We start from the raw sequence: 15461 nt of genomic DNA on the forward strand, positions 1-15461 counted from the left end.
CTCCTGCATTGGCAGGTGGATACTGAGCCACCTGGGAAGCCCAGGTGTGTCTTACATCCACCCATTTTCATGTCTTCTACTGAGGGACCAGAGCAAAGTGACAAGCAGATAGAACAGGTGAAGGATGCTTTTTACTTTGCTTTAAAATTTTATCACTTTGTCCATTATCAAAATGCATCCCTTTCTCCAGAAGCCTGCATTAAAATGCCAATCATGAATAACTATAAAAAGTGTCCATAAAATTTAGTGTCTATTATGATACTATTTTTGATGGTATCACTATCCTCGAATCAGGCATGATAATTTGCTCTGCCATCTCATTGTTATGTAATGTTTTAACCTGGATCCCACTTTATTCTTCCACACAGATCCGTAATGCCTCCTGCCCGGCTCTTTCAAGATGGAGGAGAAGCCCTTGGGAGAGCCTGCATATGTGGTGTCTAAACTCAAACTTTCCACCAAGGTAGAAAGCACAGGACACTGGCTGGTGGAAGATCATGCTCGGATATGGGAAGTTTTAAAGACAGAGGAGGTGAGACAACGCTAAGCGACACAGTTGGTGCAATGATGGGTTTTCTTAGATTTGAGATGCTCATTCTTAGTGCAGCTTGGCAATTTTTTATTCAGGGGCCATAGGCACAACCACAGCTAGAGAATAAGAAGTCAGGCCTATGTTCCTTGGACATTAATAACTCCACAGCGATTCATTCAGCCAAGGGAGGTAGCCCTGACAGATAGGACTTAAAACATGCAAGTAGGCATTTGTCTTTGTAGACTCCTACCAAACATACATGGGAAATCAAATTGTGGTGAGAAAATTGATTCCTCAGGATTGACTAACACATGTGGAATTATATAAATTCATTCTTTGACAGCGTGAGATTAAGTATTAGTTGGTTGCAAGCAATAGGAATTGACTCTAATTTAAAGAAACTGGCAAATTATTGGAGGATATTGGGAGGTTCGCAGAACCGATGGGAATTTGGAGAACTATGTTTGGAAATAGGACAAGAACCAAGTCAGCAGGAACTAGTCAGAGCCCTACCCCTGGTATAACCCCTCTCTCATTCTCACATTTCTTTGCTCAAAATGCAAAACAATGGGAGAGGGGGCCTCACTTCCAAACTTGGTCACATGTGTTTCTGTTGGTTATTCTGTTAAAAGGAAAATAATCTTTCACGAGCGGTCATTATACCAAGGCCTCAGAGCACTTGTGTTGGGTGTCCAAATCTCTAATATCTGCATGTCGTCATGATCCCAATCCAAGAAAGTAGTAAAATAGCTATAGTCTTAAATATGTGAGATCCAGACGAAGAAACTATAAATTCTTTCTATAGGAATACTAGCACAACAGAGTTTAGTTTTTTGTTTTTTAAAGCAGTAAAACTCTGCAGAAAGCTGTTTGAAGTCTCTGTGTGTGTCACTTAATAGGCTCAAGACTAGGATCAGAAAGGGAGGTGCTGAGGGCACAGAATTTAAGGAGGTGCCCACTCTCACGTTTATGTCCTGCACTTGCACAAACTTGGAAGTTAATCTGTCCTTGTATTTTGCATGCTAGGTGCCTTGCTTATTCACCCTAGTCCTGGCCCTGGCACCCAATTCTATTTGCTTTCCTCCTTCCCCAAAGGTAATCACTATCCTAAATTTGGAGTTTATCATCCTTATGCATATTTCAGGGCTTCCCAGGTGGCACTAGTGGTAAAGAACTTGGCTGCCACTGCAGGAGACACAAGGGACTTGGGTTCGATCCCTGGGTCGAGAAGATCCCCTGGAGGAGGGCATGGCAACCCACTCCAGTATTCTTGCCTGGATAATTCCATGGACAGAGGAGCCTGGCAGTCTATGGTCCATGGGTCGCAAAGAGTTGGACACGACTGAGTGACTGAGCATGCACGCAAAGTTGATACTAAAGAATGGGAACTAGGTGGGCGAACGGCATTAAATCAATCAATAATTGCAATGCAGTGTGATGAGTGTTGTATGTAATAAATACGTCCCTAGGCATTTTCAGAGCCTACAGCAGGGAACATTAGTCCCGCATGGGTGTGAGTATGCTCATGGAAGTGTGGGTGTCAGGGAAAGAAAACTTCTTGGCGAAGAAGTAAGGCTTGAGTTCATTCTTAAAGGAAAAGTAGAAGTTAACCCAACAGAAGGGATTTTAGAAGAGGAATCTGAGCAAATATTCCCAGAAGAGGGAAAATTGTGTAAAGGGCAGTATTATTAATAGAACGTCCTACAGTTGGGAGCGTCTGCAGCAGAAGAGAAATGGCAAGAGATGAAGCTGAGAAGCACCAAATAATGAAAAGACTTATACGCTTCACTCAGAAATTCAGGAATTGTCTTGTGGGCCTTGGGCAGTCAGTAAAGGGTTTTAGGCAGGGGTAGTGACACAGATTTGTTTTCTAGAAATCTTGCTCTGTCAGACATGTGAAGGATGGCCTGGAACACTTCAAAACCTTTTTCGGGCACTTTGATCTCCTTCTTCTCTGTATACACTTGGCTAGTCAGTGCTCAACTGGGAATTATTTGAGGGTATTGTTTTTTCATGATGGTGATTCTCTCTTTCAAGCTAGGCTGTCTGTCTTATAGACCATGTCCATTAGTTTTAATTAGACTTCACTTAGAAACCCTAAAGCACTCACATACTGCTGTACACAGTTGAAATAAATACCTGATGGTTGATTGATGAATCATTTTCATAGCAATTATGTGACCATGTGATCATGATTTCATAGTAACATGTTGTTTCTATAAAGGTTAACAGCAACCAAAATACTGCCATCTCTGGTACAAAGGTGATTTATTTCATTGGCCGTTGGGTCGTGGTCAGTGGTGGGGTTTTGTTTGTTTGTTTGGGTCTTTACTGATTGCAATTGCACTGACTCATTCATCACGCACTGCTTATCTGGGCTCAGTGTCTTGCATTTGTGAGGAGCCTGCCAAGATAAGCAATATTCTCTGTGGCTGTGAAACAGAGATGTTCTCTGTGTGAAATTCAACTAGTGAATGCCTGTATGGAGACTGGACATATGACCTCTCCCTCTCAATCCAGTTCTGGAATGGGGCCTCACATTGTAACATCACATTCTTGGAGGAAGAAATAGTATGTGTCATCATGCATAGTTTGGAGATTAAATCATTCTCATCTGAGAGACAGGAAGAGAGAGAATTAAAAAAAAAAAGAGAGAGAGAGAGAAACTGGATGACTATTTGGACAAGCAGTGGGTGTGCATTTTATTCCTCTCTGAAGAGCCAGCTCTTTGCTGACCTTAAAGAATGTGGTTCAAAGATAGTGCTAGGCTTCTTCTTTGTGATTCTGAATGACTTTCTTTTTCTCTCTGCCGCAAACTTTAATATGAGGCAAAGGGATAGACGTGTCCTGCCTGGGAACTTATTAACATATAAACATGCTTTGAAATATTTTTACTGAGATCAACAGGGTAGACATTATCATCAGTAGTGAGAAATGGAATATTAAAACCAAATATTAATAATATTCAACTGGAGTCTATAAGGGAGGGAGAGAAAGTATCATTTATGAAGCACCTACTCTGTGTCAGAACTGTCCTTGGCACTTTTATATTCCGCAGTATATTCAGTTGTCACATCCATAGGGATATTTTTAACTAGGAGCTTACTTACTTATTATTCTTTTCTTTTTGGCTGCACTGGGTCTCCTTGCTGTGCCTGGGCTTTCTCTGGTTGCGGTGAGCAGGGTCCACTGTCATGTATGTATGGGCTTCTCACTGTGGTGGCTTCTCTCGTTGCTGAGCACGGGCTTAGTTGCCCTGAGGCATATGGAATCTTCCCGGACCCGGGATTGAACCCGTGTCCCCTGCACTGGCGGGTGGATTCTTTACCCCTGGACCAGGGAAGTCCCATAGGAATATTTTGCGTAAGGATTTTGAAGATTAGAAGTTAGGGCACATGCTCAAAGATACATAACTGGTAAGTGGCAGAGTAAGATTCAAACTCAAGCTTGTGTCTCTTCATTTATACCCTTATCTTCTCATGAAACTGTCTACCAAAATTATGTACATCACCCTGATTCTACATTTGGTTTCCCTTCCCAGACTTCATCTCATTCTGGTCAGGTCGGCATCTTCAGTGTAATAAATGGTTCCAGGCTTGCTCTCTGCCTGGCTCGGCAGTGTCTCATGGGAATAAACAGCAACGTGCCCATCGAGTCATAACTTTCTTTTATTCCTCGAAATGTTTTTCCCAGTGTGTGTGGCTGGGTTTCCATCTCAGTTTTCCCACATAGTATCACAACATCTCATGGAGACTGCACCCTGCCCTTAACTCCATTCCGTTAAATTCCGTTAAATTCCCTTAAACCTCTGCTAAGTTTGTCCTAGCTCTCTTTTTCCCTGCATAACTGAATTCTGCTCCACTTATTCCAAGCCATTGATAGGGGCCCAACTGTGTAAACAGTCTGATTGTTTGGAACCTGGGTATTTTCACCCATTCCCTGAATTGTTGTTGTGTCCTTGGACAGTAAGCCCACCAGAATCACCTCAAAGTTTCCCTCCGCCCTTGAGATGCTGTTCACCAAACAGTCTGCTATCACCACGGAACACAGACCTACCACTGGGGAAGTCTCTTCAGCTCCAATCTTCCCACCTTGTATCTTCTTATTTTTAACCCTTGGCTCTTGTTGCCAGAGCAAGGTGCATGCAAAGCGCTTAGAACAGTGCCTCGTACATAATGAGCAATAGATGTAGACTTTTCTTATTATTGAATGAATCAGTGAAGGACAGAGGAGTATAAAATGTCACACCCTATCAGCCTGCCAGTTTTACAGCAGTTGCTTTTTGACGTCTGCCATCTGAATTCAGGATTGCCCCCACGTTCTGGAAGGCCCATACTCCAGGATTCCTTCAGTGTTTTTTTTAAACAACTAGGGGATTTGAACTGGTAGACACAGCCTGGTAGACACAGCCTGACTCCAATGAGACTGCCCCCACTGAGGTTCCTGTGGGTGATTTTCCCAGGAGGAAAATAATCAACCTCAACTAAACAGCACTGTGTTGATATATGCAAATGATTCTGGGCAGCGTCCAGATAAGGGTATTTCAGACCCACTCAGCTCCTCCTTCTCAGCCCCGAGAGTGTGGGAGGGGCGACGGGATTTGGCAGTGTGCTCCTCAGGGACGTCTTCCTGGAAAGGTGTGGGCGGGCTGGGTTCTCAACCTTCTGTTATCCTACCTGCTGACTTGGGTCAGGTGACCATTTGCAGGGGGAAAGGCCAGGGCCTTTTAGGAGGATAAAAGTGATAGGTAGAGAGCTTTCTCCAGTAAAACTCTGTTAGACATTTGCAACTTTAGCCTGTTCTCTTTGGCTCCGGGCTTTCCAGGTGGCGCTAGTGGTAAAGAATCCGCCTGCTAAGGCAGGAGATGCAGGTTCAATCCCTGGGTCACGAAGATCCCTTGGAGGAGGAAATGGCAACCCATTGCAGTGTTCTTGCCTGGGAAATCCCAGGGACAGAAGAGCCTGGGTGGGCTGCAGCCCATGGGGTCGCAGAGTCTGACACGACTGAGCCTCCACAGGCCTTTGGCTCCCAGTCCTAGAACAAACCCTGCCTTCGCCATGTTAGATGTGAACATTTCTTTGTACTTTACTACAGAGAGTAAAGAAAACTCCAGGTGAATTTAGGAAGGGAGGGAGGGAGGAAAAAAAAGAGGGAGGGAAGGAGGAAGAAAGAAAAAGACCAGTTTCTTGAGGGCTTGGAAACCATTCCTTCATGGGGCTTGTGTTCATGTGAGTCTAAGATCCCAAGAAAAAGTGTGCGAAGCAGTTCTATTTCAGCTCGTTGTTTTCCAAAATGTGCTCACTGTAAACCTCAGGGTCTTTTTTTATTCGCTTGAAAACTCCATTATTGCCAGGACAAGCTTGGCATGAAGTAATAAAGAGGCAGGGGGTTGGGGGAGAGGAGCTCACAAACTGAAACAGTGCGCATGAAAGGGAAAGAATTGTCTTCTGTCCTTTAGGCTTATCTCCCCTTCGAGGGCACAAATATGAAGAAGAAACGGTATTTATTTAAATTTGTCCTTGGATTACAAATGTAGGCTATCTGGGGAGAAGCTGTACTGCTTCGCACAGCACTGAGTAGCTAGTCCAAAGGCCTGTCCTCTTTCAGGGGCCCAGGAGAGGAAATAGTGGAAAACTTTTACTATAAATTCTTCTCCTGTGACCCCACATTTGAGAAATTTACCTGCTTTACTTGGTGAGAAACCCTTGTCTAGGAATCTCAAGACACATTATAATCTTTTGTAATCTTTTTTTTTGGGGGGGTGGGGCGTGGGGGGGGGTTGGGCTGCACTGCCTGGATTGTGGGATCTTAGTTCAACCCCAAGCAGGGGTTGAACCTGGGCCCTCTGCAGTGAGAGTGCAGAATCCTAACCACTGGACCACCAGGGAACCCCCCTGGAACCTTTATAGATGGAGAAAATTTCAGAAAGGTAGAGATTTACAGGAGGTCGCTGGTAGGAAAAGGTTGTCGTTGTTTAATCACCAAATCACGTCTGACTCTGTGTGACCCCATGGACTGTAGACCGCCAGGCTCCTCTGACCATGGGGTTCTCCAGGCAAGAATACTGGAGTGGGCTGCCATTCCCTTCTCCAAGGAAAGGGTTAGCATGCTTTAAAAACTTGGACTCTGATAAGGGGATATTGGTGGCCCCAGTGCCTTTGCACATGACGTTCTAGTCTCTGTTTAGGGTGCCCTTCCTTCCCCTTTGCCCAGCTAACTCCTATTCATCCTTCAAACTCTGGAAGTTTCCCTTGACCTCTATAGTCTGTGTTATATGCCCTTGTCATTTTTTTTTCTTAATTTTCTAAAAAGTACTCTGTGTTTCCTTCATGTCCATTTATCACATTATATGGCAATCATTTATTTTATATTCTTTTCCAGTGTACTATGAGCTCCTAATCTGAGAAACTATGTCTGTTTTATTCAGAGTTATTTCACTACACTCTTGAGACATTTGTTGAATGAATAAATGAATGAACAAAGGAACGGACAGAAAACCAACTGTCTCACCTGTTGGTGCTTACTCTGAGAAGAGCACCCAAGTGACAGAACTTCTGGCAGTTAGTGGTGTTTCCTCTGCTGTCATGGAAGGATGGACCCAAGGCCCAGAACCATGTGATTGACTCTGTGGCTTGTACTTGCCAATAATGGGAACCATTAGGATTTTACTGGATTTCTGAGAAATCAACGCCATATGTGTGTAGTAAAAGTACAGTGACAATGAAAGCAAGTAGCCTGATGAAAAGAGTCCTCAGTAAGCAAAATAACCTCTCCACCCACTCCTGTTTACCCTTATGGCCATATGGTGCTTACAGACTCAAAACATTCATTTTAAGTAGGTTGGATGCAGTGCAAGGACAAATCTGAATTGTTTCAAAGTAAAAATGTTGATCAAGGAAGCTAAAAATGGCAAAAAAAGACTTGAAACACTGTGATGGAGGAATTGTGCTCTATCAAAGTGGGAGGTGAAGTTATGTTTAAGGAATCATGGAGGATAGTAGATATGGGAAAGCAAGAAAGAGCCAAGATTTCGATTGGGAGTCCAGAAGTTTTATAATTTATTAAGAGAAATCAAAACTGCTGACAATACAGTTACAAAGCCAGTGATTGCCAAACACCCCTGGACTTACTGGAAGAAATGGAGCAAGACCCTGGATACAAAGTATCCACACAGGGACAGGCTGTCCCTTTGGGGCAGGAAACACTGGGTCATTCATTTTCTGAAAGGCAGGGACCACAAGAAAGAATGTGCAGGGGCTTAAGTGAACCCTATGCTAGCTCAGACAGTAAAGACTGCCTGAAATGCAGGAGACCGAAGTTCCATTCCTGGGTCAGGAAGATCCCCTGGAGAAGGGGTTGGCAACCCACTCCAGTATTCTTTCCTGGAGACTCCCGTGGACAGAGAAGCCTGGTGGGCTACAGTCCATGGGGTTGCAAACAATCAGACACAACTGAGTGACTTTCACTTTCTTTCGTGTGAACTACAGGGCCACACACGTGCTGACTGTTAAGCAGCCATAAGAATTTGAACTGAGAGCCAAGAAGATATATTAAGTCAAATTATTTACCCCTAAGTTTCATGTTTTTAATTGTTAAGACAGAAATATAGGACACTGTAGAAATCATAAGTGACAGCAAATTTTTATTTTATTATTTTTTAAAGTTTTTATTGGTGGATAGTTGATTTGCAGTGTTGTGTTACTTTCAGGTACAGCAAAGCGGTCAGCGATTTTTAAATATGACCCTTAAATATCTAGTCACCTTGCAAAGATTTTCCCCACCACAACCGCAACATTCCAGTCCTTGTAGGACCAAGGTAAATTTCCAGGGGCCGTCTAATGTGAGCATAGCTTGTCATGTGTCATCCTTAACCTTTGGCAGGGACAGGAAGGTAGTCTGTTCAGCCTTTTAATGCTATTTTCTCTTTGCCTAGATGGTTGCATGTTTCTTTTGCAGTGGAGAAACTTCCTTGGCATTATATCACCACTTAATTTATTCATAGCTGAATTACCCAAAATTCTTGTGAAAGCAGTGGCCTGGTTAACTTAATTTTCTGCTAGTTTATGAGATAACAGTACACAATCCATAGTAGACACTTAATTGACATTTTTTTTAATGAATTGGATGAATAACATATGTGAAAATACATTCCCTGGGTCAAAAAGTGCAAATGCCTTCCAGGTATAGACAGGACTTGAGGATCTAGACAATAAAGGACAAAGCCCCAAGGATTTTGGATTTAGTTAGAACTTGGTTGGAACATGGTAGTAACATTTACTGGGTGTATTATCTTAGTCAGTAGTTAATCTTCTAAGTCTTAGTGTCTTCATCCATAAAGTGTGGATAATAATATTCACTTAGGATGGTTGAATATGCAATGTATATAAACCTAGGGCAGTGACTGGCACATAAGTGCTTAATAATATTGTTTCTGTTTCTCTCTCTCTAGTTAACTCAGGATTGATAACAAAATCATTGGAGTTTTGGCCCTTTGAAAGCAGTCTTGAATAGACTGGAATATATAAAACTGTTAACATTTGTCAATTCCAGATGGCAGTAATATGAACATGATTGTATATTTGTATCTCTTGGCATCTTTTACAATTCTAAAAATTGAAAGTGTCAAAACAAAAAGGTTGAATAAAATGACAGCTATCTTAAAAAAAGAAAACATCTAAAATAAATCCATTCCTATCTTATTAAATATAAAATAGTGAATTGAGTCATTTACTCAATAGATATTTGTTGAGTAACTGCCATGTATAGGACTGATATAACCCCTGCCTCATGGAGCTTACAGTCTAGTGGGGAATATAGACTTTTTTTTTTCTCACAAAAGCACCATAGATGTGATCAAAACAATTAAAACACAAGCTTGTAAAGCAGTACACGTGAGGCATATTTTAGCTAAATTTGGGAGGTGTGGAGAAGCTAAGAGTAATAAATGATGTGTAGGAGTAAGTGATTTTATACACATGAGACGTGGAAATTGGATGAGGTGGACCATTTCATTTTGGGGGTGGGGAAGGAAGTCCTTTGCAGGTGCAGAGGGAAAAGCATGTAAAAGGCATAGAGGGTGGGGGATAGGGGAATGAAGAGTAGTTCAGTGTGGGTGGAAGATAGGATTCAAGACAGAAAGTGATGGGGGTGATGAGGCTTGAAAGGAGGGCACGAGTCAGATCATGAGGATCTGTAAAAGTGTTGCGACTCTGGAGGAGAGTTTGTCCTCCAAACATCAAGACCCCTGCCTGACACTGTTGGTGGGGTCCCCATTTTTGTACTAATGCTGTTGATGCTTAGGTACTGATCATTCAGTACTTAAAAGATTGATGGGATGCTGTGTTTTCGGGGGGGCCTGAAATTATGTTGCTATTTTTAGTGGACAGAAACTGTACTCCTAGTGAGTGAAATAAGTATAGAAGTTTTGTCTCCTATACATTTTCAACCTAAGAACTTTCATAGATGGCTTGAAGCTGTCCTGAGCGAAAGTACACCATTTCTGCCTGCCATCAACAGGAGATGGTTAGCAGTGACTTGTTTTAATGTCCTCCTGGACTGACAGTGAAACAGATGTGAAGATAGCCATCGGGCACCTGATTTATAAGTAGATGAGCTTTGTAACAAAAAGTTAGTTATAACATATTTTTCTTAGACTGCTGATGTCCTCTTGCATCAGATGAATCACGTTGTGTCCCTGATCTTGAGGTTAGCCAGAATTTTTGAAACTAATAAATGATTTTACAACTTGGAAGATTTTTCTCTTAACAAAACTAACGGCATTTGTTCATTATCCTATGGAGCTAGGAAGAATGGAAGTTGGTTTGATAAATCTGGAACACAGTCGCACTGGGACAGAGATGAAGAAGGATGATTACCTTCTAATGACAGTCATCCACATGACCTGATCACATTCAGACACAGGACCGTTACACATGGTTTCATAATGGAAAGTAAATGGGCCAGACAATTCAGTATGCACAAACCAGCTGGTGACCTTGCCAGTGACTCCTCAGGGAGTGAGCTGATAGGAAAACTGATGATCTGAGATTGTGATTTGCCCAAAGTTGCAGAATAACATCATTATACGCTAATTCCCAGCTCCATGCACTTGGTTTTTCACAGCTATTTAAGAGTCTCAAAGACTCTAAGCTTTGCAAAGTCTAGTTACATGATAAAGTTCTTGATGCTCTTATTTGGGAGCATACTTTTTTTAAGGTCTTCTAGTTTTTTCTTTTTCTTTTTTAATTGAGGTACAGTTGCTTTACAATGTTGTGTTAGTATCTGCTGTACAGTGAAGTGAGTCAGCTCTATGTAGGAGTATACTTTTTATTGTCCCTTGAATTCTTCATGAGAAAGTCTTCCCTTCCTTGAGCTCCCTGCCCTGAGTTGGGCTTTCCTTTCATTAGTTTGAGAGAATTGACCTTAAACTAGGGAGTGGGTTATTTGAGGGGGCAAATCACCTACTAGTTTGTTGTACGTGTCCAAGAAAAATCTTTAAGCTACACCTCTGGGTAGCACGTCACTTGATGGACGTGAGTCTGAGTGAACTCTCGGAGTTGGTGATGGACAGGGAGGCCTGGCATGCTGCGATTCATGGGGTCACAAAGAGTCGGACACGACTGAGCAACTGAGCTGAACTGAACTGGGTAGCGCTTTTCTTTGCTCCGGTTGTCTTATTTTTCATAGTTAATGTGATCAGTAGTTCAAAGCAGGATCTATTTATTCTTGGCTCAGTTTCCACCTCTCTGGTTATGACTTTTAGATGTATATGCGGAATCTTGTTCTCAGAGGAAGATCTAAGAAGGCTCTGTTGTAAGTGTGGGTTAACCGCCATCAGGCACAGCTGGTGCAAATCAGCGTGATGCAGCAATAGCTTAGGGTTATTGGCAGAGCCTATGTTTAGAATTATATAGTAGAGAAGAAAAGGGGCTCTGTCTATAGGATAGAGAAGAAGGGAAAAGCTAGGGGAGGGAGAAGGGGGGATATAAAAGATAAACAGGAGAGGGAAGCCATGAAAAGAGTAGCAGTTTTCCCGTGACCTCATAAACAAGTAGGGAGAGGAAACTATACACTGTGTACAGTTTTACTGAGTACAATGATGGTATATACCATCCTCCATGGTTTGCAGGGAATGCTGCTGCTGCTGCTGCTAAGTCACTTCAGTCGTGTTCGACTCTGTGCGACCCCATAGACTAGCAGCCCACCAGGCTCCCCTGTCCCTGGGATTCTCCAGGCAAGAACACTGGAGTGGGTTGCCATTTCCTTCTCCAATGCATGAAAGTGAAAAGTGAAAGTGAAGTCGTTCAGTCGTGTCTGACTCTTAGCGACCCCATGGACTCCAGCCCACCAGGCTCCTCCATCCATGGGATTTGGGCACCTTATTTTATATTATGTTCCTGTCCTTTGTCAGGGTGGACAGAAAAACTATAAGGGAGCTCAACAGCCCATGGAGAACTGGGAGAGGTTCTTGAAAGAAGTTGGGAAGAATCCATGGTAAAACCACATGCCTCAGGTTTTGGATCAAGATTCACATGGTCTGGACTTCCCTGGTAGCACAGTGGATAAGAACCCTCCTGTCAATGCAGGGGACATGGTTCGATTCCTGCTCCAGGAAGACTCCACATGTCAAGGAGCAGCTAGAGCCCATGTGCCATGACTACTGGAGCCTGCCCGTTCTAGGGCTCGTGAGCCATAACTATAGAGCCCACATGCTACACCTACTGAAGCCTCCATGCCCAGAGCCCCTGCTCCGCAACAAGAGAAGCCCTTGCTCCCCGCAACTGGAGAAAGCCTGCACACAGCAACAAAGACACAGCGTAACCACAAAAGAAAAAAGGATTTATGTGGTCAGCATAAGTCTCTCTGAGTAGGGTGACATACTTGCTCAGGTCACTACCGACCTCCACAGATTTAGCTGTGTTCTTTTCTTCAGGCCTGGCTTCAGTGCTCCTTTGAAGACAAATGAGCAATGATAGATGGAGTAGTTTCTGAACGAGAAGGTTCTGTCCTGTTCCAGCTCCCTACCCCCACCCCTGGCAGGATCCTACACCTGGCACCCTGGATCTGGGAGCCGCTGTAGACTCTTTTCTCAGTCTTTCAAGGGACAACTGTAGGTGACCTGAAGGAAAATAAAGAAAGCGAGATTCCCTCTTCCCCAGAGGACAGATTCCTACCATAAGGGAGCAGTGTAGCTGCCTGTTTTTCTGAGATCAGGGATTAAAAATGGTGAATTTTATTTGTAGTATTGCAATCTTCATGGCAAATAGATGGGGAAACAGTGACAGACTTTTTTTGGGGGCTCCAAAATCACTGCAGATGGTGACTGCAGCCATGAAATGAAAAGATGCTTGTTCCTTGGAAGAAAAGTTATGACCAACCTAGACAGCATGTTAAAAAGCAGAGACATTACTTTGCTAACAAAAGTCCATCTAGTCAAAGCTATGGTTTTTCCAGTAGTCATATATGGATGTGAGAGTTGGACTTTAAAGAAAGCTGAGAGCCAAAGAATTGATGCTTTTGAACTGTGGTGTTGGAGAAGACTTTTGAGAGTCCCTTGGACTGCAAGGAGATCCAACCAGTCCATCCTAAAGGAGATCAGTCCTGAGTGTTCATTGGAAGGACTGATATTGAAGCTGAAACTCCAATACTTTGGCTACCTGCTGTGAAGAACTGACTCATTAGAAAAGACCCTAATGCTGGGCAAGATTGAAGGCAGGAGGGGAAGGGGATGACAGAGGATAAGATGGTTGGATGGCATCACCAACTCAATGGAAATGAGTTTGAGTAAACTCTGGGAGTTGGCAATGGACAGAGAGGCCTGGCATGCTCCAGTCCATGGGGTCGCAAAGAGTTGGACACAACTGAGCAGCTGAACTGAACTGAATCTATTATTATCTTGAGATCAGAGAGCTTGCAGTTGTAGATGTGCTCAGATTTCAAGGTATGTAAGATGGCCCTCAATGTTAAATCTGGGTCAAGGTGAGAGTGTGAGATATGCATGTATTGATTTGACTGCATTGGGTCCTAGTGGTGGCTTGTGGGATCCTTGATCTTCATTGCAGTGTGTAGGATCTTCTGATTGTGGCATGTGGGATATATATATATATATATTTTTTTTTTTTTTCTTTTTCTTAGTTTCACCATGTGAGATCTTTAGTTGCAGCATGAGAACTATTAGTTGCAAAATGTAGGATCTACTTCCCTGACCAGGGATCGAACCTGGGCCCCCTGCATTGGGAACGCAGAGTCTTAGCCACTGGACTACGAGGAAAGTCCCAGTTCTAGGTCTTCATCTGTGTTTCAGGTACTGGCACATGTGGTATTTCAGATATTGATTATGTTTGTGGATCGTGTTGGGAACTTCAGAAGCAAGGAGCTAGATGTGTGAAGAAAGATAGATTGGAAATTCGTTTCTTTTTATGAATGGTGGAAAAGCATGAGTGTTGGGTTCTGTGAACCAACTGAAAAAAAGAAGGTATTTTATCCTTAGTATATGGGTGAAGAACATATTGGTAAGGAAAGAACTAGAGCAATTAGAAGAAATACCAATTTATAAAAAAAGTAATTAGCATGAAAAAAGTTCAGATCAAATAATGACTGAAATGTTCAGTTTACTTTTTAATATAAAATATTTAAAGAGATATAAAGGGCATAGAGGGGTGCTCCAGTGGCTCAGTGGTAAAGAATCTGCCTGCAATGTAGGAGACACAGGAGACTTGGGTTTGATCTCTGGGTTGGGAAGATCCCCTGGAGGAGGGCATGGCAATCCACTGCAGTATTCTTGCTGGGAAAATCCCATGAACAGAGGAACCTGGCAGGCTATGGTACATGGAGTCACAAAGAGTTGGACACAACTGAAGTGACTGAGTACCAAGGGCATAGAAGTTTATAAAACGCATCTTGATTTCAGTTTCCTCCCTAAGGGAATACCTGTAAGCAAGTAGAACATTCTGTATATACTAAGTGAAATAATTTTCTCAAAATATTTTAGTGGAAAAATAGGTTTATAGTATGATACCTTCTTCTTAAAGCAAAAGTGAGCTCTATGAGTAAATAGCTATTTTCTTCCTGATGACCAGTCTGGCATTTGTGCAGATCTTTGAGGTCTGCTTGGTGTTATTTTTCCTGATTTCTTTGGAACAAATAACAGGTGATATGATTTTAATATTTTTGTTATACTTTGTGTCATTTTTCCAGAAGCATGGTGAATTTGAACTCAGACATCTGTTTTACTTTGGACCAGTCTCCCTTGTCATCAGGGGCATCCGTTTTTGAAACAGATGTTTGGGTTGAGAGATACAGAATATGGTCATGAAACAGACCAAAGCTAACTGGCCCTCAGGGTAAATAAGCTCATGACTTTGGCCTTCTTAGCCCTATACTGTAACTAGCTGAAGTAACCTGGCTTGGGGGAAGTCTACTTCCCTGAAGACGCTCCAGCATTTAGAAATTATCCAATGAGGCTTATGATGATGCTGTCTACCTTCTTCGGCCCTGGTGATGAATAACTGGATTCGATGGCAGAAAGTAAAGAGGAACTAAAAAGCCTCTTGATGAAAGTGAAAGTGGAGAGTGAAAAAGTTGGCTTAAAGCTCAACATTCAGAAAACGAAGATCATGGCATCTGGTCCCACCACTTCATGGGAAATAGATGGGGAAACAGTGGAAACAGTGTCAGACTTTATTTTTTTGGGCTCCAAAATCACTGCAGATGGTGACTGCAGCCATGAAATTAAAAGACGCTTACTCCTTGGAAGAAAAGTTATGACCAACCTAGATAGCATATTAAAAAGCAGAGACATTACTTTGCCAACAAAGGTTCGTCTAGTCAAGGCTATGGTTTTTCCTGTGGTCATGTATGGATGTGAGAATTGGACTGTGAAGAAGGCTGAGCACCAAAGAATTGATGCTTTTGAACTGTGGTGTTGGAG

General features: G+C 42.7%; 1 protein-coding gene and 1 non-coding gene across 4 annotated transcripts in view; one reads left to right on the forward strand and one right to left on the reverse strand.

Moving 5' to 3' along the window:
- Positions 1-15461, forward strand: part of RGL1 (ral guanine nucleotide dissociation stimulator like 1) — a 277599-nt gene that overhangs the window by 110006 nt on the left and 152132 nt on the right. For 2 of the 3 annotated variants that reach the window (XM_027565549.1, XM_027565551.1), the window contains exon 2: positions 369-532. In XM_027565549.1, coding sequence (XP_027421350.1) covers positions 401-532 — 132 coding nt within the window. In that variant the 5' untranslated portion in view covers positions 369-400. Of the gene's footprint in view, positions 1-368; positions 533-15461 lie in introns of those variants that run through there. The other variant, XM_027565553.1, reaches the window with a different exon arrangement.
- TRNAE-CUC lies at positions 6348-6420 on the reverse strand. Its single transcript has one exon. It is a non-coding gene; the product is annotated as a tRNA-Glu (tRNA).

The sequence above is a fragment of the Bos indicus x Bos taurus genome, chromosome 16 (assembly GCF_003369695.1).
Source record: "Bos indicus x Bos taurus breed Angus x Brahman F1 hybrid chromosome 16, Bos_hybrid_MaternalHap_v2.0, whole genome shotgun sequence".
NCBI lineage: Eukaryota > Metazoa > Chordata > Mammalia > Artiodactyla > Bovidae > Bos > Bos indicus x Bos taurus.